The sequence below is a fragment of the Frieseomelitta varia genome, unplaced genomic scaffold (assembly GCF_011392965.1).
Source record: "Frieseomelitta varia isolate USP_RPSP 00005682 unplaced genomic scaffold, Fvar_1.2 scaffold_257, whole genome shotgun sequence".
NCBI classification, from domain to species: Eukaryota; Metazoa; Arthropoda; class Insecta; order Hymenoptera; family Apidae; genus Frieseomelitta; species Frieseomelitta varia.
Genome location: NW_025109987.1, coordinates 52289 through 75413, shown reverse-complemented (window position 1 = coordinate 75413; position 23125 = coordinate 52289). Strand labels below are relative to the sequence as shown.

At 53.1% G+C, this 23125-nt stretch overlaps 1 protein-coding gene across 1 annotated transcript; it reads left to right on the top strand.

Moving 5' to 3' along the window:
* Positions 1–9212: 9212 nt before the first annotated feature.
* On the top strand, positions 9213–22995 carry LOC122528738 (protein split ends-like). The gene is made up of 8 exons (XM_043654178.1): positions 9213–9400; positions 9434–13868; positions 14808–20459; positions 20545–20661; positions 20829–20945; positions 21122–21904; positions 21993–22151; positions 22254–22995. Exons 1-8 carry the CDS (start codon positions 9348–9350, stop codon positions 22380–22382), a joined length of 11445 nt encoding a protein of 3814 aa, XP_043510113.1. The 5' UTR covers positions 9213–9347; the 3' UTR covers positions 22383–22995.
* The last annotated feature ends 130 nt before the right edge of the window (positions 22996–23125 follow it).

Sequence of the window (23125 nt, the reverse complement as noted above, 5' to 3'; positions counted from 1 at the left end):
AAAAGGATCCTTGGCTGGCACCAAAAAGTCACGTAGCAACATTTAGTCTCTTAGCAACAGTCAGTCAGTCTTTCACGAGGATAGAAGCAGTACACATCTCCCAAACTCGTATCATACACGCAATATTTGTATAGTTAGTGAAATACTGTCCACCATACAATCGTCCTTTTATTACAATAAGCATGCTAGGTGCTGTTTCTGTATAGGAAGTAATAACAGATACTCGCTTGTGTGCGATTCATGCAAAAGAAATGTTTGTAACGCCCACTCAACAAAAATCCAAAAAATTATATGTAATGAATGCAATACTTCGCAATACATATAATTTTTTTATAATTTATCAATCTATTATTTTTTTGTATACATGCAACGAAAATCCGAGCATAACACGAAATCTATTACATTGTATTATAGTAACGTCTAGAGCTCGAACAACCGTAACTGTGGCTCGTACAGAATTGGTGGAGGTCTCGAACTCGAGCCGCTGTGTTTAGTGAAGTATCGATGTGAGTCAGCACTGACTCCGGCATGGGTCACTATGCTGCGGTACTCGAAGGGTTAACATATATAGGGTGGGTCAAAAATCACTTCCTACTAAAATAAATCGGCAATTTTTTTTATTATATATTTCATATAATAAAATTTAAAATCATTATATATAATAAAACATTTTTTATTATATATTGTTTCAACACTTGAAAGAAATAACTTTTAAGACATAATGGAAAAAAATCATGTTTGAGCTTCAAATTCAATTCAGTATAATTAATAAAATTAGCTTTCTCTTATATTTTAATATTCTATTAAATGAGAAACATCCAGCGCGTCCGTGTCTGAAAATAATTCTCCTGAATTTCGTTTACAATTCATGTACACTTTGCGCTGCATTCGACAGCCAAAACGTAAAGTTCATTCGAAGATTTAAAAAAAAAAAAAAATTATAATATACGATGATGACGAAGAATGAAAGGAGGAAAAGCGAAAAGGGTGTACTGCCGCGTGGATAACGGAAAAATTTCAGAGGCGCAGTGGTGAACCGCTGGAGAGGTTCGCATGGCAACGTCCTGGTTCCTCTCCCAGACGAACAGGATTCGAGAAACGAGAAGCAAGAAACGGCGTTACGCGTAATGCAGCCTTTAAAGAGGATTCAGGTCGAAGTCTCTCGCGAAGGTGGGAGATAAGCCAAGCACACCCGGTGACCGTATGGTAACGGAATGAACGTGTGAGGAGGCGTCGGGAGAAAGGCCGCTGATTCTTCGCCACGATTATGTACGTTCCGTGCATGCGGTTAAAACGCGCCCCGAACCATCTGAAAGAAGCATATACGAACGTGAACGCGCTCATATACGGAGAACGCAACGAGCACGAGCGGTACGAGAGATATGTACATGGCGAACTTGGACGTAGCGTCGCGATAACCAGCCACCAGTTTTCCAACGTTGATACCCCGATGAGCACATCCCCGAGAGCGATAAAGACACACGCGGAGCTAGAACCAACCAACAGTCAAACGGGAAAAGTTGCGAATTTTTTTCGAAACCAGTTGGCGTCCAATCTTCTGTTTCACGGATCGTTTCTAATTTCTTGAACATTTTGTTAAATGTGTTGGCCATTGGCGGCCGACGAAGCAAATTTAGTACGCATGCATTAAAAATTGGAAAACTTTTAAACCTCTTGCGCTGGAATGAATTGAAAAATTGTATTAATTTCTCAGTAAGTATATAACCTAGTCGAAACAAATAATAAATTTATTACTTGTCAATAATTTCTATCCAGTGATACACCGACGAGTTCGAAAAGAAAGCGACGAATTATTGTGTATTTGGTTTGGTCACTCGTTACGGTCCGCAATCAGTTGCCAGCGCAAGTGGTTAACCTCTTACGCACGTCGAGAATTTTTTGTCCAAAAATTGCTATATTTTTTCAGTTTTAAGTATATTCAAGTAAAACAAATAATAAATTTATTACTTCTCAACAATTTCTATTCAGTGATATACCGGCGAGTTCGAAAAGAAAGCGACGAATTATCGTATACGGTTTGGTCACTCGTTATGGTCCGCAGTCAGTTGCCAGCGCAAGTGGTTAACCTCAAAATTGCAATATTTCCTCAGTTTTAAGTATATTTCAAGTATAACCCAGGCAAAACAAATAATAAATTTATTACCCATTAGTAATTTCTATCCATTGATATGCCGATGAATTCAAAAAGAAGACGAATTATTGTATACTTGGTTTGGTCCACTCGTTATGGTCCGCGCAGTCAGTTGCCAGCGCAAGTGGTTGTTAACCTCAAAAAATTGCAATATTTTCTCAGTTTTAAGTATATTTTAAGTATAACCCAGGCAAAACGAATAATAAATTTATTACCTCTCACTAATTTTTATCCAGTGATGTCATACCGACGAGTTGAAAAAGAAAGCGACGAATTATTGTGTACGGTTTGGTCACTCGTTATGGTCCGCAATCAGTTGCCAGCGAAAGGCGGTTAAGATTGCGGGAAAGAATGGCAGCCGAATATTGCTTTTATTGATATTTACATCTACATAAATAGTATACAGTGCAATAATAATTTTAATGGGTTTTGTTAAAACAGTTTAAAATGTGGTTCTCCTTTGCACCCGCAGAATGTTGTGACTTCCTTAGTCACGTTTCTATTAATATTTCTTCCCAGAAATGTTTTATATTTTCTTTGTAACAATTTTTACAAACTTTCCTGACTTGAATCCTTTACCTTCCATTTTAAAATAAGGGTAAAAACTGCTAAGAAGTAATAAACTTTATTATTCTTGTTTTGTCTAAATGTAGAACTTAAAACTGAGAGACTATTGCAACTTTGGGGTCTCGACGTGGGTGGGCAAGTCTCGCGTAACGTTCTTCACGAGTTTACGACTTGCGTAGGTTTTATCTTTGGCCGATGCTTGCACGAGCGCGTAGAATACGAGTGCAAAGTTGGAAACAGCGTGAAATGATGGGACAATATATCCAGTTAACGCGAGGAAGCATGGTTGGTGCAATCGACGATCGGCGTCGAGGAATCCAGAGGGAATTTCCGCGTTTTACAATATTCGGTTTCTGTTTTACAGTATCAGGACAAGTTGATGACGTGTCGTCAAATAGATTACGTCTCTCTTTCCTGAACAAGGAACCACACTTGCGAGTTCGACACACTCGGTACGTGTGTCAGCCGACGAAGGCTCAAGGTCGAATTGATTCGAAATCGATCGAAGATAGACCAAGCATTGTGAATCGATGAAACAGCTTGTTGGTACCGATCGTAGTGTCGAGAAAGAAACATTCTGGAGAATCGGATCTCAAACGTGTATGAGGAAATGGGTAGCTGGTAGACTAGATGACAGTAATATTGGTAATGACGGGAAGAGACAACAGGAAGAAGGAAAAAGGAGTTGAAGTAAAAATACAGAAACAAAGGTGTAGAGGTTTTGATTTGAAATGCCTGTAGGTTAATTCGAGTCGTTTGATTGAGTGAAAAGCTTGAAGGGGATGGACTAGGATGGTTCCAAAGGACCGATTTCTCGTCGAGCAACAAAGTAGTAGTTGTACGTTAGGAACAGACGATTTTGGGGGGTGGCGGGGGGGGGGGGATACATGGTGGTGGAGATAGACTGTGTTGGGAGTTCGATGTAACGCGATCATCGTCGTTGCAGAAGTTCGGAGGATCATGGATCCGGCGGGGGTAGCGGGGCAGGAGTCGGCGGAGTGGTCGGCGGCAGCGGTGGCGGCGGCTCCAGCATCGGCATCGGCATCGTCAGCGGCAGCGTCGGCAGCGTCGGCAGCGGAGGCGGCAGCGGCGTTTGCAGCAGCGTTGTCGGTGGCAGCAGCGGTAGCAGCGTCGGCGGGGGAGGCATCGGCGGTACAGCCGGTGGAGGCCCCGCCAATGGAGGCGGCAGCGTCGTCGGAATTGGAATCGGCATCGGGATCGGTATCGGACTCGGCAGCAGCGTCAGCGGCAGCAGCGGCAGCGGTAGCGGCAGTGGCGGTGGCAGTGGCGTCGCCAACGACCGCGAGAGGGACCGTGAGAGGGAGAGGGAGAGAGAGAGGGAGAGAGAGCGGGAACGAGAGAGGGAGAGGGAGAGAGAGCGGGAGCGAGAGCGTGAGAGGGAGCGAGGCGAGAGGGACCGGGACCGAGACAGGGACCGGGACCGCGAGCGGGAGAGAGACCGCGAGAGGGAGAGAGACCGGGAGAGGGAGAGGGAGAGAGACCGAGAGAGGGAGAGAGACCGGGAGAGGGAGAGAGAGAGGGAGCGTGAGCGGGAGCAACGGGAGCGAGAGCGGGAGAGGGAGCGCGACCGAGAGCGCGAGAGAGGCGGCGAGGGGTTCGAGTCGCGTGGCTCGCACGGTAGTTTCTACGGCAGCGAGCGAAGCGGCCGAGGCATCGGGTCCGGGGGTGTCGTCGTCGGCGGAGTCGGCGGCGGCAGCGTCGGAGGCGGCGGCGGCGGCGGCAGCGGTGGCATCGTCGTCGGCGGCCATCCGGCGGATCCTGCCCCCGGCGATCCTACCGGCTACATACCCCGCGGCCGTCCACTTCCCGCCAGCTCTTATCACGTGACATCGACTAGGGCGAGGGATCGGCTCTACTCGAGAACCGGCCCGTACGCCTCCGGGCCGCCGCCCCCGCCCCATTTAGATCGTCATCGTAGTGGCCTGCCCCCGTCCTCCTGGTCGGCATACGAGTCGGCCACCTCCAGGTACGGCAACGCACCGCCGCCACCCTCGCCTGCCAACAACGACGCCTATCAGGACGAGCAAGGTAATAATTTTTCTCTCTCTCTATTACCTGTATATATATATCTGTTTTATACTTGGACGCGTATTTACTTACTTACTTACTAGCAGAGAGCCAGCCATCCACACCTGTCTTGAACCCCGCGTCCTTTTTTTTTTTTACCTCGACCACGTGCCTGTGCCTTTCCCTTCGCTTTTCGTTTTTCTCGCCGTTTCGTTGCGCGCACGCGTTCGCTTCCCACGCGATCCGCCGAAGCACGTGGTGCTTCCCGCGATTTTTGGAAACTTTCGACAAGCGCTAGAAAGGTGGTGCAGAGACAGCTGTGGGTGGCAGAGAGCCGAAGAGAAGAACACAGAACCACGGTTCTCTCTCATTGGCATATCGATAGAGAATGATCGAAAAAGAAGAAGCGACTCGAGGAGACCGATAATAATCTCTAACATGTTGTGTGTACACGTGCGTAGATTACATTCGTCGTGTTGTTCCACTAGGCGGTGGTGGAGGAGGAGGAGGAGGAGGAGCAGGAGGAGGAGGAGGAGGAGGTGGCGGCAGCAGCGGTAGCAGCGGAGCGCTGCGACAGCACAAGAAACAGCGTAGAAAATCGCGTAGCGGAAGTAGCTCGCCGAGCGGCAGCAGCCGTTCCGGTAGCAGCAGCAGCAGCCGGAGCGGTAGCTCGGCAGGCAGCAGTTCCGGGGCCAGTACGTCGCCCGGTAGTTCGCCGCATCGGAGCGGAAATGCCGCCGTCACCGAGGATCGGAGACCGCTGGCAATATGCGTGCGTAATCTGCCGGTACGCAGCAGCGACACGTCCCTCAAGGACGGTCTCTTCCACGAGTACAAAAAGCACGGCAAAGTGACGTGGGTAAAGGTGGTGGGGACGGCCGGCGATCGCTACGCCCTGGTCTGCTTCAAGAAGCCCGAGGACGTGGAGAAGGCGCTCGAGGTGTCGCACGACAAGCTGTTTTTCGGATGCAAGATCGAGGTGGCACCTCACCAGGGCTACGATGTCGAGGACAACGAGTTCAGGCCGTACGAGGCCGAAGTCGACGAGTACCATCCGAAGGCAACGCGGACGCTCTTTATCGGCAACCTCGAGAAGGACGTCACCGCGTCCGAGCTCAGGAAGCATTTCGAACCTTTCGGCGAGATAATAGTAGGTTCTTCTTCCACGTCTTTCTATCTGTCTGTGTATGTATGCAGGGGTGGTTCATTGCAAATCATCTAGATTTACGTCATTATTATTGCGTTTCAGACGAGGTTGAATGAACGGTTTCGAGAGCGGCACATTTTGATGCAGGTAGAGGACGTATGAAGGCCATTAACGTTTTTTTTAAACGGAATCGTATATTTTTTATTCCATCAGTCGATGTACTTTGATATTCTTTACAAAAAAGTATCAACCTACTCATGTTGAAAAATCATTAGTTTAGGAGATATTTTTAGGAAGATAGTTTTAGGAAGAAGAAGGATTTAGTATTCTTATATTTATATTGTCTTTGCCTTTCGCGTATAGATTTTACAAAATTAAAATTAAAATATCTCCTAAACTAATAATTTTTTTTAACATAAATAGATTAATACTTTTTCGTGAAGAATACGATACAATAAAAAATATATGATTCCATTTAAAAGAACGTTAATGACCTTCATACGTCCTCTACAACGTCCACCTACAAGGAAACTAGTATCATCAAAATGCGTCCTCTTTCGAAACCGTTCATCTTCATCTGAAACATTTTTACGCTACGCGTAATAACAGTGAATCTAGATGGCAATATGTGGCAATATGTATATGTAAACCACCCTGTATATGTAAATTCTGTGCAAAAGTAGAAACGAGAGTGATCTCGTCGAAATATAATATTGTCGCGAAGCGTAATCACGAACGTGAACGTTGCAGGAAATCGACATCAAGAAACAAGGCGCGGTGTCGAGCTATGCCTTCTGTCAATACTCGGACATCGGTAGCGTGGTCAAAGCCATGCGATCGATGGATGGCGAACACCTCGGCGCGAATCGAATAAAACTCGGATTTGGGAAATCGATGCCCACGTCCTGCGTATGGGTCGACGGGATCGGAGGTAATTGTCGTGAGGAAGCCACGAGAGCAATCGTCGACTAGGGAGAAACCACCGATGAGAGTTAACGTCGGGGACACGTTGTTCTTGTTTCAGATTGTATGTCGGAAAAATACCTAAACATGCAGTTCCATCCGTTCGGACCGATAAACCAAGTGGTGGTGGATCGGGAGCGCGGACACGCTTTGGTCTTCTTCGAGCAGATCAGCTGCGCGCAGGCCGCCGTCAAGGAAATGAGAGGGGCGGCACTCCGCGGTCGCCGGCTACAAGTCGACTTCGCCTCGAGGGAGTGCCAGGAAACGTTTTACGAACACCTCGAGCGGCAGGGCATTGCCGGCGAGAGGCCATGGGACACGAGGCCCTCCCCGGCCACCACTTTTGACGTCTCGTACGTACAATTATACGTACAATAAATCTAGTGTAGCACAAGTAGTACCCTTTCGCTGAAACTTGGACGATAGGATGTCACCACGAAGTCATCGCGATAAAATCGCGACTAAAACTACCGGCGACTAAAGCGTAAAATTTCCAATTAGAATCATTAAAGGCTCACGATACAATGGAATATACGAGCTTCAATTTATACATTTTTTGAGGGAATCATTTAAACCTCTAAAAACGTACCATTTTATAAAATTTCTAATGAAGTAAATCGGTCATTTCGACTACTTTGGTATTAAAGACTGCGCTTGGCCAATAACGAAGAACGATAATTGAAACGAGAAATTGAATATTGAGCTTCAATCATTTACTAGTGCTATCGTGTTACTACTATGCGTACTTTCCAGGACGCATGGTGTCTTTCCCTATCACGTGATTGGGAAGGTAAGTCACTTTCAGCCGAAATGTTTGCCCTTTGCAAAGATAAGTCCCATAAAGTAATTATTGCAATTGCTTTATGGGCCTAACAGTACTGCCCAGGGATGCGTTATGTTTATTGGGCCCAACTATAGAATCACGACCAGAGAGACGCGTCTCTTATCCTGAGTATGAAAAATTACTTTGACAATAACATTTATAATACTAAATATATAATATTTGACAGATGTAGTGTACATATACACACATAGTGTAATATAAATGTAGGAAAAGTTTACTTTGACAGTAACTTGAAATATTAAATTTTTGAAAGAAACTAAAAACACAATACTTGACAGACGGTAGTGTATATATATATATATATATTACCGTTATACTATTATTATAAATTACACTGTATGTACACTATATTATAAATTATACTATATATATATATTGTACTATATTATATTATATATATATAGTATAATAATAATATAGTATACTACTACATATATATATATATATATACATCTGTACTATTGTATGCTGTTATACTATTATTATAAATTACACTATATATATATAGTATATAGCATATATAGTGTAATTTATAATAATAGTATAACAGCATACAATAGTACAGATGTATATTGCAATAGAAATGTATAGTACAGAGGTAGTTATTATTCGATGAATTTCTTTCAGACGGGAGCGCAGTAGCTTCGACTCCGGGGTGACGGTATCGAACTCGAGCAGCCGATTCACCCGATACGAGACGCCGCCGAGGTCGAGAACGGCCAGTTGTTACTCCCGCGCATCTGGAGGCGGAAGCACGCCGGGCGCCAGTCCGGCTCACCCGACCGCCATGTCCCGCAGCAGCAGGCGCTCCTATCAGGAGGCGTATTACGATGGGGACTACAGCGAGCCGGCCTCGCGCCGGTTCCGCAGCTACGACGAGTTCAGCCAGGGTAGCGGGGCCAGCCACGACGACTATCAGAGCAGCGTGCTCGCCGACAGCAAGCTCAACGACGACGACTGTCCACCGCCGTCTCGTCGCCACGCGGTCCAAAGCGTGGTGACCAGCGTGGACCCACCGGCGCCGCCGCCGCCCCCGTTGCTACCACCTCCGGACATCAGGCATCTGCAGAAAGAGCGGGTACACCTGTTGGAGCAGCTCGAGGAGTGTCACAGCAGCGGGGACGAGGTCGGATTCGTGCCGAAGAAACGCGCGAAGCTCGACGGAACGTCCACCACGGCCATACTGTGCGAGGACGACGAGCCAGAGATCGCCTCGTTGCTGGTTACTTCTCACTCGAGCAGAAAAGGCATGGACATTCGACGAGTCAGCGACAGCAAAGTGGTCGTGCACCACGGCACGAGAAGAGGGAGCTGCGAAGGGAGAGGACCAGGATTGTGCAAGCGTCGTCGTGACGTCACCAGCAGGTAACAAAAAAAANAAAAAAAAAAAAAAAAAAAAAAAAAAGAACCAACACCGATTGGCGGCTAGAGTTATTAGTTTTGGGTTGGCTACGTAAAACGAAAGGTACGAATTTTTAACGCGTAATTTTTGTTGAAGGCATCACGAACATCACGACGGATCACGGCCGGGAACTCCGTTGGTGGACGAGCGGCCGGAGAATTTGGTGCCGAGCGAACCGAGACGATTTCGCGAGAGAAGTCACGACGGTCCTCTCTCGCTACCGTTACCGAGGTTCGCGGCCCAAATGTTAAACAATAACACCAACAACAACAACAACAACAACAACAATAATAACAATACCAATAATAATAATAATAACAACAACAACAGCAGCAGCAACGTTAACAGCGGTAACAGTAACAATACCGGTAGCAGCAATAATACTAGTAGCGGTAGTAGTAGTAGTAGTAATCGGACGAACAATTCGAGTTTGGCAAAAGTGACCAGTCCACCGTGTACCAATTCGTCGTCAACGGCGCCGAGTCCGCGAACGGCGGTACAGCCGCCGGCGTCGCCGCCGCCACCGCCTCGCCACCCGAGCCCGAGCCCGACTAGCTCCGACAGCGAGACGGCGCCGCAGTCACCCAGCCTCGAGGAAAGGATACGCTCCCTCGACGAAAAGTACGAGAAATGGTCTGGATCGAGAGCGTTGAGCGCCGCCGGCGGCGACGCTCTGGCCAAGCTCGACGCCACTGTGTCCGAAAGATTCAGATTTCGGCACAAGTTGCTCGACTTGGATCTGCACGAGGTGCAGCCCAGCGACATCGTCAAGTCGGTGCTCGCCAAGAGGAGCGTGTTCGACGAGGATTCGAAGCGTTTGGAGAACTTTAGCGAGAAGTACGAGCCGAGAGAGTTCACCGGCGTGATCAGCGGCGGCGGCGTCACCGGCTCGATGATCGCTGGCACGAGCAGTCTCGCGTCCAGCGGCGGTGCTGGCTGCACCGGCAAAGTTTGTCTGCAGTATCCGTTTCCTAGTCATCCACCGGTACAGTTGGCCAACAGCAGCAGCGGCAGCAGCAGCACCGGCAACAGCACCAGCAGCATCAGCATCGCGTCCCTGTCGTCCGGCTTGACGTTCACGACGAGCATCTCGTCATCAACGTTGAAGACGCCGGATCCGCGGACCGGGATACAACAGCACAATTGCGTTCATCCAACGCCGACCACGCCGATCACACCCGGCACCTCGATCAAGACCGTCAGCCCCGAATTACCGCCGGTCTCTCTACCGATCGGTCTTGGTGGCGGAACGGCAGCCACTAGTAGCGGCAATAGTAGCGGTTTAGCCTCAGCGTGTAGTATTCTTAGCAACAACGGTAGCATAAGTAGCATTCACGCTGTCGGAGCCTCAACCGCCAGAGGATCGATCGGTAGTGTCGGTGTTTCTTCCATGCCAGTTGCCGCGGTCGCCGCCATCGCCGCGTCGCCGTTCGTTTCAACGACGACGACGACGACGACGACGACGTTGTCGACGACAACGACTGCAACCACACTGGCGATACCCACGGCTACGACCACGACATTGTCGACAATTTCTACGACCTCGATCGCAACGCCGATCGCCACGACCACGCAAATCACCGTCACGACCGCGACAACCGTCGCATCGTCGTCGAGTGGTCAGTATCAAACTTCCATGTCCACCGCCGCCGCCGCCGCCGCCGCCATCTCGATATTACCGTCTTCCATCATCTCTTCGTCCAACACTTTGCCATCTACCTTCGTTACCACCGCGTCACTGTCCTTGTCTTCGTCGTCCTGTTCGTCCTCCTCGTCGTCGTCGTCGTCCTCGTCGTCCTCGTCATCGTCATCGTCGTCTTCCTCGTCATCTTCCTCCTCGTCGTCGTCCATCGACTCTTCCCGATCTCGGCCGAGGAAGGACGTGATGAAAGACAGTAGAGAAGCAAAGTACAGCAGTGGCATCAGTAAGAGCGGCAAGGATTGTCAGAGAAAGTCGCGAAAGGAGGACGTCGTCGTGGACGTTGAGAAGAGCCGCAAGGACCGTGAGGAGAAGGACGGAAGCGGCGGAGAACGACAGATACCGAACGACGTCGACAACGAGGGTGCAGGAGGAGGAGGAGGAGGAGGAGGCCACGCTGTGAGGGAAAGAGAGACAAGCAGCAGCAGCAGCAGCAAGGAGATGCGTTATGAGAGGAAGGAGAGGGAGGAGAAGGAACGGAAGGAGAAGGAGGATCGCGAGAGGCAAGAGAGGCGAGAAAAGGACGAGGAGAGGCGGTTGGACAAGGAACGTCAGGAAAAGGAGAGGCGCGAGAGGGAGGAGAGAGAGCGGGAGAGAAAGGAACGTGAGGAGAGCGAGGCGAGGGAGAGGGAGAGAAGGGAGAAGGAACGACTGGAACGCGAGAAGAGAGAAAGGGAGGAGAAGGAGCGGCAGGAGCGGCGCGAGAGGGACGAACGAGAGAGAAGAGAGCGAGAGGATCGCGAGAGGAAGGAGCGGGAGATTCGTCTGGAGCGCGAGAAGCAGGAGAAGGAACGTTTGAGGAAGGAGAAGGAGGAGCAAGAGAGGCGGGAGAAGGAGGAGCGCGACAGGCTGGAACGAGAGAGGAGACGGGAAGAGAAGGAGCGGCTGGAGAGGGAGAGGAAGCGCGAGAGAGAGGAGAAGGAGCGGCTGGAGAAGGAACGGCGAAAAGAAAAGGAGAAGGAGAAGGAGAAGGAGAAGGAGGAACGAGAACGAGCCGAGAAGGAGAAGCGCGAGAAGGAGGAGAGGGAGAGGTTGGAACGGGAGAAGCACGATCGGGAAAAGAGAAGGGAACGCGAGGATCAGGAAAGACGGGAGAAGGAAAAGTCCGAGCGGGAGAAACGAAGGGGTGACAGAGAGGAGAAGGAGAAGGAGAAGAGAGATCGTGAAGAGAGCAGACGGCAACAACAGCAACAGCAGCAGCAGCAGCAGCAGCAGCAGCAGCAGCAACAACAACAACAACAACAGCAGCAGCAGCAGCAGCAGCAGCAGCCGATCGTCGAGAACCATTTGCACCAGTCGTCTCAGAATCAAGTTTTAGCCGGGCCGGTGTCGATCAAGCGACGATGCTCGTCGCAGGACGGCCCGACCGAGGACGACGCGAAACGCATGAAGATCAACGATCACAGACGGGACAGCAAAGACCGGCCTAGACAGAATCGAAGATCCGAGGATCGTAAACACCGGAACGACTCGCACAGATCCAGCCGCGAGAGCAGAGAGAGCCGCGAGGGGAAGGAGAGCAGCAGTAGCGTGGCCGTTGGATCGACGCAGGTTCAAGACACCAGGGAACAACAGAGTGGTGGTGGTGGTAGTAGCGGTCACTCGGTCGAGGTAAGCTCGACGAGAGAGTCGTCGACCAGGGAGAACCGAGAGACCACCAGCAGTCGCGAGAGTGGAAAGGAGAAACAGCGAAGCAAGAGGAATCGCTCGGAGAAGGAGTCGAGGGAGCGAAGTCCAAGGGTATCGTCGCACGAGTCGGACAAAGAGTTCCTATCGAGGCTGTATCACTCGAAGCGCAATTACTCCAACTCGCCGAGCGAGGTACAGACAGCGACCACCGGTTCGAATCATTCGCGAGAAACGCAACAACATCAACAACAGCAGCAGCAACATCACCACCATCATCATCAGCAGCAGCAGCCACAGCATCATCATCATCACCATCATCAACAGCAACAGCAACAGCAATCTTCCGCGAACCTGCACAGCGACGTTGACGACGGCCCGTTGTCGACGTCCGACATCCAGGTGGCCAACAGGCATCCGTCGGCCACCGACACCGACAGCGACGAGCCTAAGAAACACTCCATCTTCGACATTGTCGACGACGAACCCGCGTACATCAGCATGTACGACAAAGTGAAGGCGCGCTCGACCAAGAACATGCAGAAACTCGAAGAGGAGAAGCGGCAGGTGCGTCTCAAGGACAAGTTCTCGCAGCTGAAGCAGAGCAGAGCCAGGCGGGAGGAGAAGAAGCAGAGCACCTCGTGGGACGGTGACTCGGTGTCGAGTAAAGCTCTGACGGAGGACGAGGCCACTTCGGAGTCGGACTCGGCCAGGGCCAAGTCGCTGTCTCGAAAGAGTTCCAGGTCTCGAATTCACTCGGACACCAGCGAGGAGGAGGAGCCGCCCTCGTCGTTCAACAAGATTCGAAAGGTGGTGAAAACCACCGCTGCCGAGCGATTCCTGGAGAGCGACGTGGATCTCGGATCCTTTGCCGACACCGAGGAGAAGCACAGCGTTCTGGAAGCGACGGCCTCGGTCACCACTACGACCACCATCACCGCGACCACCACAGTCGCCGCCGTCGTTGCTGCCGCTTCAACGACCACTGTCACCACAACTGTCGCCGCCATCGTTGCTCCCGCCGTCGTCACCACCACGACGATCGCATCGACCACGAATCTGATGGTCGCCAACAGCGTTCACGCGGGCGCAAAGGACGAACCGCGCACCTCGGACGACGACGAACGAATCCCCGTTGTTGTTCCGTTCAATCGTAGCAGCAGCAGCAGCGGCGGTGGTCATCATTCGGCGACGATGGTGATCAACAATCACGAGCGAGATTCGTCGCGGAAAAAGTCGCACAAGAAGAAGCAGAAGCGACAGAAAACCTCGACGTCGAACGACGACAATTCACTGGCGAAGACGGCCACCGCGGCCGACTCGTCGGACGCGATCGAGCACAAGAGCAGCAGCAGTAGCAGCAAGTCGAGCGTTGCGGCGACGGCAGCTGCGGCAGCGGCGGCGACCGATTGTCGCCTGGCGAATCACGCGCCCGAGTCGACCAACTCGTCGACGACGCTGGTCGCCGTCGCTGGGTCCGCGGCCATCACCGCAACCTCCTTGGAGACGACCGAGGAGAGGATAAAGTCGGACAGGAAGCAACGGACGAAGAAGGACAAGAGGAGGGAGAGGAACGCGGACGAGAAGGCAAAGGCACGGAGGAAGAGGCTGAACAGACAGGAGGCGAGAGACTCGCAACGCATGGAGGACATATTCGGCCCGTTATCCGACGACGTCGACGACGTCGCTCCGTCCAACAACGCGCTGTTCGATCGACTGGCCAACAACGCCTACGCGTCGGACAGCGACGGCGATCGCGGCAGCCCGGCGTTGGACGTGGTGGAGCGCGTGAGGCGGAAAGCGGAGAAGAAGCGTCGTCACCAACCCGAGGACGAGAACAGCGTGGATCTGGCCGAGGCGGGACGGGAGATCGAAGCAAAGTTGTTGGGACTGCCTAGCTCGCCCAAGTCGGGCATCACATGCACCGACACCGCCACCACCACGGCATCAACCAACGACCACGACGTGTTTCGATTCACCGACGACAACGACAGCGTCGAACCGTCCACGCCGTCGTCCGCCGTCGTCACCGAGAAGGTCAAGGAGAAGAAGAAGAAGAGGAAAAAGTCGAAGGAGGAACGAAGTCGCAAGGATTACCACCACCATCATCACCATCATCATCACCATCACGAGAAGAGCGGCGACGAGTTGCCGTATCTTGGGATAGATCCCAGCCCCCCGAGAGCCAGTAGCCCGTTGATACCAAAGGCGATGTCGCCCACTCTACCTACGCCGAGGGATGCTCTGCTCAGTCCCATTCCCAAGGTGTCGTCCAACAACAGCAGCTACGCGGCGACAACGACCACCACCATGACAATGACGACGATGACGACGTCGTCGGTACCGCCACCACCACCGCCACAGTCGTCGTCGTCGTCGTCGTCGATGACGACGACGACGACGACGACGACGACGACGATGGTCGCCCCTCCGTCGGTGATGGTGGCGGCGACCAGCGTCGGGAACAGTTCCTCCACCGTTCAATCAGCATCGAAACCTGAGAAGAAGAAAAAGGACAGCAACAAGTTCATCCCCGGCTTTGGCATCGAGATCGACGAGACCATACACGAGAACGCGGTGAAGAGCATCTCGGAGCCGCCGGAGGAGCGCGAGAGCGGTCGAGACGAGCCAGAGGTGAACGCGTCGACGACGCCACCCGCTCAGACCGAGGACAAGCCGCGAGTGGCGATTTCTCAAGAGGAGACGGAAGACGCAGTGGCCGCCCTGCTCGAGGAAACGTTCGGAGGCTCGACCGACGACTTTTCGTACGAGGGCGAGGAGGAGGATGCCGAGGCGGAGGACGCGGTCGGGGCGCCAGCCGAGGCGCCTGAGGAGGAGGACGTCGAGGAGATGCAGCAGGCGGTGGAGAGTTTGAACGCCTCGACCGGCGACGGCGAGACGGACATCAAGCCACCGGACACGCCTCAGAGCGAGCACGACCTGCAAATCGACACCGACACCGAGGAGGATCCGAATTACGAGACTTTCGATCTCAGCCAACCACCGAAAACCCCGGACATTCCATCGTTTTACAAATCACCGACCAAGACACCGACCGCCGTTGTTACCAGCGTAACCGAAAAGGTGATCGAGGCGCGCAAATCCTCCGTACCTGCAAAGTCAACAGCTAACTCACCACCAGCACCACCAGCACCACCGACCTCTGTCATCGCCCATTCTTGGAATTTGAACGAGAATCTGAAGCGGGAGATGCTGAAAACCGTGCAACAAACGGTCGTCGAAAACGTCGACGAGGCTATCGCTCCGGACGTGTGCGGCGCGGCCAGTCCGGATCGAACAATCAACAATCCGCAAGCGCGTCGCGCCTCGACCAGCTCGTCGCCGCCCTCTCCGCAGTACAAGCAGCCGGTATTGGGTAGCGTACCAATCACCAGCGAAACGCCTAGAATAGCGGCGATCAGTCCCAGGCCATCACCTTCGACGTCAGCACCGTCCACTCCAACGCCAACAGCCACACCGATACCGACATCGACACCGACACCGACATCGACATCGACATCGACATCGACATCGACATCGATACCGACACCGAGCTCGACGCCAACGCCTTCCATCGGTGTGCAGTCGCCTCTCTGCTATCAGAAACTACCAGCGTCGCCGCAGTCTCAGATGGCCGTCCCAGTCACTAGACAGACATCTCCCAGACTGCAAAACGTCTCCGCGGTTTCCACGTCGGCTTCCACCATTCAGCAGGTACCACCGCCGCCGTTACCGCCGTTGGTTCCGTCGAGGATGCCACCGTTGGTGGTGCCCTCGCAACTGTCGCCGAGAATCTTGCAGCCACTTTCGCCGAACGGGCAGTGGTCTCGAAACTCGGCTCTCGGCACTCACGTGGGCAAACCGTCGCCACCGGCGCCTTCAACGCCAACGCCGACGCCGACCGCGGCAGCCAGGATCACCGCCGCCGCCGCGAGCACTGTTTCCTCGTCGTCGGTGGTCGCTGGTCACAGGTCGGCCGAAAGCCCTGCTCAACAAATATATTCAACGGCGGCCAGTCAACAGCCGGTCATCCAGCACGCGCCTGGCATGAGAGCTCTGGCGCCCAGTCATCCGAGGGGTGGCCTGCCGCCGTTGACGCTCAACATTCCGCATCGTCCTTACATGCCTGTGCCGCCGTTGGCACCTGGTGGCGTCCAAGTCAAGAGCGGCCGGGACTCGACTCTGGGCGGCGGCAAGTCGGTCATCGAGACGTTGCTCCCGGCCAATCCGAACGATCCGCCGCAACGCTTGGACGAGCCGAAATTGTCGCCGGCCGTTATACCAGAATCGACCAACAAGGCTTCCACCTCGCCCAAGGTCCCTTCGCCCAACCAGCCGCCCACCTACATCCCAGAAACGGCCAAGATCGAGATCAACGCCGCCAGCACTGGCAGCGGTACGACGTCCAATCTGGTATTCGGGAAATCGGCCAGCGTCGGGGAAACGTGCGCCTCCTCCCTGTCGTCCAGAGCTCAGAAACAACTGTCTGGCCCGATCACAGCCGGCGACAACAATCTACCGTCGCCTAGGCAGAAGCAAGAGATGGCGAGCCTTCAGCTCTTGACCACCCACGTGCCACGTTCGTCCACGCCCAGCCCCGTGATCGTCGCTCACGGACAGTCGCACCTGGTCCACAAGTCCGTCGTACACACAGTCGTCGGAGCGTCCGCAGTTTCCTCGACGAATCAACCGTTGATCAAGACCGTGGTACCCGTGTCAGTTTCTCAGCAGCAGCAGCAGCAACAGCAACAACAGCAGCAGATCGCGTCCACCGTGACGACGACACTGGTAACACAGTCCGAGGAGAAGTGCGCGATCGCGCCGACTTCGCTCTCGTCTCTGAACCAAACCGGGCAGAGGCACTCGCCGAGCCTGCAACCGAGTCATCACGTCACCAAACAGCCGCAAGCCATCGTGGCCAGAACGACGTCGGTATCGTCCTCTGTCGAGCAACAAAACACCGGAACCGTGGTCGAGCAACGCCCACCGCCGGAGCAAGAGTTGCAGGTCGATCCGGAGGCGCAGACCGCGCAAACGGCCCAACCTATGCAACTCACTCCTCCGGTGCAACCAACTCAGCCGATCGACATTGTCAAGGAGGAGCCGTCAGACGTCACGAAGCACGAGAACGATCAAACTACTGCGATCAAGCTGGAGTTCTCGAGCAACGAGTTCGAACACCAGCGCTATCATCACTACCATCACCGTCACCACCACCATCACCCGGTGGACTCGAAACCGCCAAAGATCGAGCAACAACCGATCGATCCAGTCAAGTCTGAAAAGTTCGAGCCCTCCTCCCTGGAGGACGATCGTCTCGTCGTTCCGAAAAGGTCGATGGACGTGGAGATTCCGATCAAGTCGGAGCTGAAGGAAGAGGAGGTGGAGGAAGAGGAGGAGGAGGAGGAGGAAGAGGAAGAGGAGGAGGAGGAGGAAGGGGAGGAAATTGCGAAAGAGACCGAGGAAGCAGATTTGGAGGAGGAACCGACAGAGGATCCGTTGAAGGAACCGAGCACCGATCCGCTGGCCATCGACACGGCGTCCATCAACAAGGAGGATCCGGCCGACGGTAAGGAGGACAGCGATTACTGGTCGGCGAAGGAGGTGAACATCGAGAGCGTGATAAAGAAGGTGGACGCGCTGTGCGACGGCGAGGGCAACGACGACGACGACGACGCTGACGAAGAGGAGACGACGATTACCGCGCGGCGCTCGAGTCAACGCGTAGGAGGAGGAAGCGAGGAACGAAGGGAACAACAGCAGCAGCAGTCGACAAAACAGGCAAAAACCAACGAACAGCCCGAACAGTGGTTCGAGCGAGCGGCCGCGGTAGCGGAGGTTTCCAGCGAACCGGAGCCAAAGAAAAACTTGGCCGCCAGCAGCGAGGAACAGCAGCAGCAACAGCAGCAGCAGCAGCAGCAACAACAACTACAACAACAACAAGACGAAGGAGTGGAAACGTGCGAGAGCGAGTCGACCAAGAGCAGTCGCCGAGGTCGAACCAAGAGCAGGCGAGGAGGCAGTAGCCGCGGCGGCGTGACCACCAGAAGGAGCAGCCGAAACACCGCTGCCACCGCGGTGCACAAACGGGGCGCCAGAACGTCCCGTGGAAGCAAGCTTCACGTGGAGAAGAACAAATTGCCGGCGGACGTGTACGAGTTCCACGACGACAGCGAGGAGGACAACGCGGGACGACCGCGGCTGATACTCACGATCAAGTCGCCGGTGCCGAGCAGCCTGACCGGGCCGAACGCGCACGCGGCGACGCCCATCGCCGCGGTGAAGGAAGTGCCGCCGGAGGAGTTTGTGCCTCCGCCAACGGCCAATATCAGAAAGTCGAGAAGACTGGCCGAGAGGGACGGAATTCGAAACACGGTCGACGACGTGATCGAGGACGTGGTGCGTGGCTCCGCGTCGAACAAAGGGGCGATCGGTGGACCCGCGGCAGGGATGCACGTTCATGCCACCAGACGAAGCACCAGACACAACAACTCTCCTCGCAACGTGCAGCAAACCACCACCGTGCAACTAGCCGAACCTCGCAAGTCACCGCGAGGCGTTCGTGGTAAATCCGCGATGCGGAGAACTTCCGAGAACGACGACGACGAGGAGTACCATCGTGACCAACTGACCAAGATCAAGGAGACGCCACCGCCTCCACCACCACCACCGCCACCGCCACCGCCACCAGCACCAACGCAGCATCAACAACATCAACAACAACAACAACAACAACAGCAGCAGCAGCAGCAGCAGCAGCAAGAGTCGCGCAACAAGGAAGAGAGCGTTGCCGCTCCACTTCGAGACGAGACCGTACCAAAGCCTGAGGAGACGAGCCAGCAGCAACAGCAGCCGCAACAGCAACAGCAACAGCAACAGCAACAACAGCAGCAACAGTTGTCTGTCGCCACTGCTCCGTCATCTACGCAAAAGTCGGTTTCTCATGAACCGATGACGCTGATCGATCCGGTGACTGGAATGCTTATACCGATGAGAGAGTCGGAAGAAGGTCAGTACATTCCGGTTTCGACTTCCGGACAGACGCAAGCGGCTATTGTCGGTAGCAGAGCTACCTGCGAGTCGAGAAACGCCCCGGCCCCGACGTCCAACATCACTGAGGCATCGTTGCCTCGATCGAAACCTCTTCAGCCGGAGAATCTGACCGTTGCCGAGGAACTGAAGAAGGAACAAGCTCCAGAATTACATCACCCTCAACAGATTCAACCGCAGACTAGCGTTATCACGAAACCGCAGTCTCCGGCGGTTCAAGTCACTTCCGCCACCATTTCCATCACGACTGCCTCCTTAGCTGCCACGGCAGCCATTCCACAGACGACGCCAGCCACTCCGTCGAAACCCACGAGCCTCAAGGCTCACGTTTTGAACGCCAGCAAGCTGGCTACTCCGGTTGTTCAGCAACAGCAACAGCAGCAGCAGCAGCAGCAAGTGGTTATTACCAAACCGCCGACGGCGATCGCCAGTATGCCCGGCCAATCGCCGTTGGTGGTGCAGCCGTCGAATCTCGTGAAACCGACGCAGCCGGCCGTCCAAGCATTGCATCTACAGGTCTCCAGCAACAGAGTAGCGTCGCCGAGTTTGAGCCCTCGCACGAAGCAGACGGTGGCGCAGATCGCTGCTGCGAACGGAGGGAAAGGTCAAGGACAACCAATGTCGCCGGTACTGAACAACACCGGCGCCCCACCGAATCCCAAGCAACATCTCCTGCAAGCGGCCAAGCAGCAGACGTCGACGATAATGAACCTTCCTCAAAAATTGGCCATGAACGTCCAACCAGTTAGCGTGACGGTAGCACCGCCGACACCGAGAATCCATCAGCCTGTGGTGGCCTCCCAACCGACGGCGCTCAAGGCCATCAACGGGCAGCCGCATCCTTTGAACCCGAAGGCCCACTTGCTGCAGGCAGTGGTGCCGCCGATGGTCGTGGCCAGTCCGCCCACTCAGTCGCACTTGATGAACCCTCAGCCTGGCAGCGTCAGCTGCTCGAGACCTCCAGCACCGAAACCATCGCTGGTAAAAATTTTCTTTCAATTGTTTTCCTTTTCCAAGATGGTGCACTCAGCTTGACCGAATTTCTAAACTCGATCGCAATCCGTAGATGACGGGTCCAATGGAGCCACCGAAGGTAGAAGTGTCAATGTCCGGTTGCATCATGGCTCCAACTGCGAGTCCTCAGGCACGAGGAGTACCGATGTCGACGTACGAAGGACCATTGGTAAGCGCGAGCAAAAAAAAAAAAAAAAATTCTATTACACGTACGTTTGTAAATCGCAGTCGTGTCACGCGTAACTATTCCAGACGTACGTTTTCTAAAATATACATTTTATATATATACATACATATCGATGTACACAACTAACTTGGCTTGGTTTTGGCTACTAGCATGGGAGTGCGGGTGCTGCTCCATCGCCAGGGGGCCAATATGGACTTGTTCCCCCGCATCGATCCCAGAGTCCTCCATTGCCCCCACCTGCCCATCATCATGCTAACGCTTCTCAGGTACTTAGTACGCTAACTCTGTTTCAGTTCTCTTTTTGTTTTTTTCTTTTCATCGACGTGCATCTACGTCAATTTCTTTTCCGACTAATTTCGACAAAGTTTCGAGACCACTCGTTTGCCACGGTGGAAAACAATTTCGCTAATCAACGTGTCGTTGTTGTTGTGCATCCTTGCAGGGTGACGTTGTCAATCACTACGGAGGACTGACGAGAGGCGGAGAATTGCCTCCGCACTATATGCACCATCCACAAATATTGCAGTACCAGTACCTGCGCGCGCAACAGGAAGCCCTGACGGCCCCGCGCATAGCTTATCACATTCAAGAGACCCGATCCCCTCATCTGCCGCTAGACCCGAAACTGGAGACAGGCATCGAGGACAGTCACAGTCCACCGTTGGAACTGAGACGCAGCGCGAGAACCCCGCAAGATCGTACCACCGACAGCCCTCAAGTGGCTCAAGTGTACATGATGCACGGAGCGGTGAGGCTACCGCCGCCGCCGCCGCCGCCACCGCCTCCGCAGTACAACGCCGGCAGTAATCCATCGTTGACCGGCGCGCAAGCAGCAGCAGCCACTAGAGGCGGCTTCTACGAACCTCCGCCGGCGCATTTACGCTCCCAGTATCCTATCGCCGCCAGCGAGGCGCCGAGCGACAGGGCCATCACCCCGGACAGGCCTAGGAAACACCAAGTGGTCACCCCGCCTCACGCCTCGCAAGTACCGCCGCAAGCAGACTCGTTCCAAATGTTGTTGCAACGTTACCCGGTCATGTGGCAGGGGCTGCTGGCCCTGAAGAACGACCAAGCAGCGGTTCAGATGCACTTCGTGTTCGGTAATCCGAACGTGGCGAGGGACAGTTTGCCGTGCAACAGCGACGGCTCCACCCCACCGTTGAGAATCGCCCAGAGGATGAGATTGGAACAGACACAGGTCGAAGGAGTGGCGAGGAAGATGCAGGTACGCTTTATCTATCACACGCAAATTGTCGCATCTCGTCGTAGAATTGTTTTTTTTTTCTTCTTCTCCTATTCGTAACCTTTTCCAGATGGACAACGAACACTGTATGCTTCTCGCGCTTCCTTGCGGCCGGGACGAAGTGGACGTATTGCAACAGAGCAAGAATCTTCAAACCGGATTTATCATGTATCTACAACAGAAACAGGCCGCTGGAATTGTCAACATCGCTGCACCAGGATCGCAACAGGTACGATGATTAAAGAGTAAAGATTAAATCGTTAGCGAGATGCGGTATACAACGTCGTACGAGGACGGAACATTGATGTGTACGATATGTTTTGTTTTACAGCCTGCGTACGTGGTTCACATCTTTCCATCGTGCGATTTCGCGAACGAGAGCCTGGCGCGAATCGCGCCGGATTTGCTACACCGTGTCGCAAAGATTGCCCACTTGCTCATCGTGATCGCCACGGTTTGAGGCCAATCAGTGATTCATTGGATTACAAACTTACCTAGACGTTTCTCGACTTCACGCACTTGTAGGACGCTTCGTACGTGGCATGAAGCCTTGGAGTGTCCATCCGACAAAGTGCCGTATCGTACCGTTACAAACGAAGATACGAGATTACTTCCGAGGGAACGGGAGAATGGTTTCGCTTCTTCGGCAAGTTATATTATATCAGTGACAATCAGACGAAAAATTCGTCGGTGAATCGTACCGACTTTCTCATTCACCTAGATCGTAGGGCCTAAGACGCATTAGGTACGGGGTTGTGTATCGTAGAGAGGCTAGCACGGTCAATGTCCAAACATCACCGAGCGTGTCTTTCTCCCCCTCCCCCCTCCCTCCCCCGGGTTACTTTGCGATTGCGAGTCCACATTCTGTTCCCATTCGATGGGACAACGACTCGCGGCAACACCATTCGTCGAACTGACGACGTTTGTGAGATCGACCGACGTCACTCTTGGTCTTTCTGACAAGCGGGTCAGGCACAACCCCAGCCCTTGGTGAAGACCTTCGATTAATAAAGATCACGGCGATCATCGCTATAATAAGAAAGAAAAAGAGAAAGAAATCTGAAGAAAAAGTATAAGAAAGGAAAGCCAGAGAAAAGAAATGAAGTAAAATAAAAAAAGGAAAACAGCAACAACAAGCGAAAAAGGAAAGATTTGACGGAATGAAAGCTAGAGATTAAAGGAACAAAAAAAAAAAAAAACAAA

What these genes read in the sequence shown, in the direction of transcription:
- LOC122528738 (XM_043654178.1), top strand. Translation starts at nt 9,348, where the DNA reads ATGTTAAACAATAACACCAACAACAACAACAACAACAACAACAATAAT. An exon ending in CGAATCACGCGCCCGAGTCG is followed by an intron (nt 13,869 to 14,807) that starts ACCAACTCGTCG and finishes TCGTCGTCGTCG; the next exon opens with TCGTCGATGACGACGACGAC. An exon ending in CAGCACCGAAACCATCGCTG is followed by an intron (nt 20,460 to 20,544) that starts GTAAAAATTTTC and finishes CGCAATCCGTAG; the next exon opens with ATGACGGGTCCAATGGAGCC.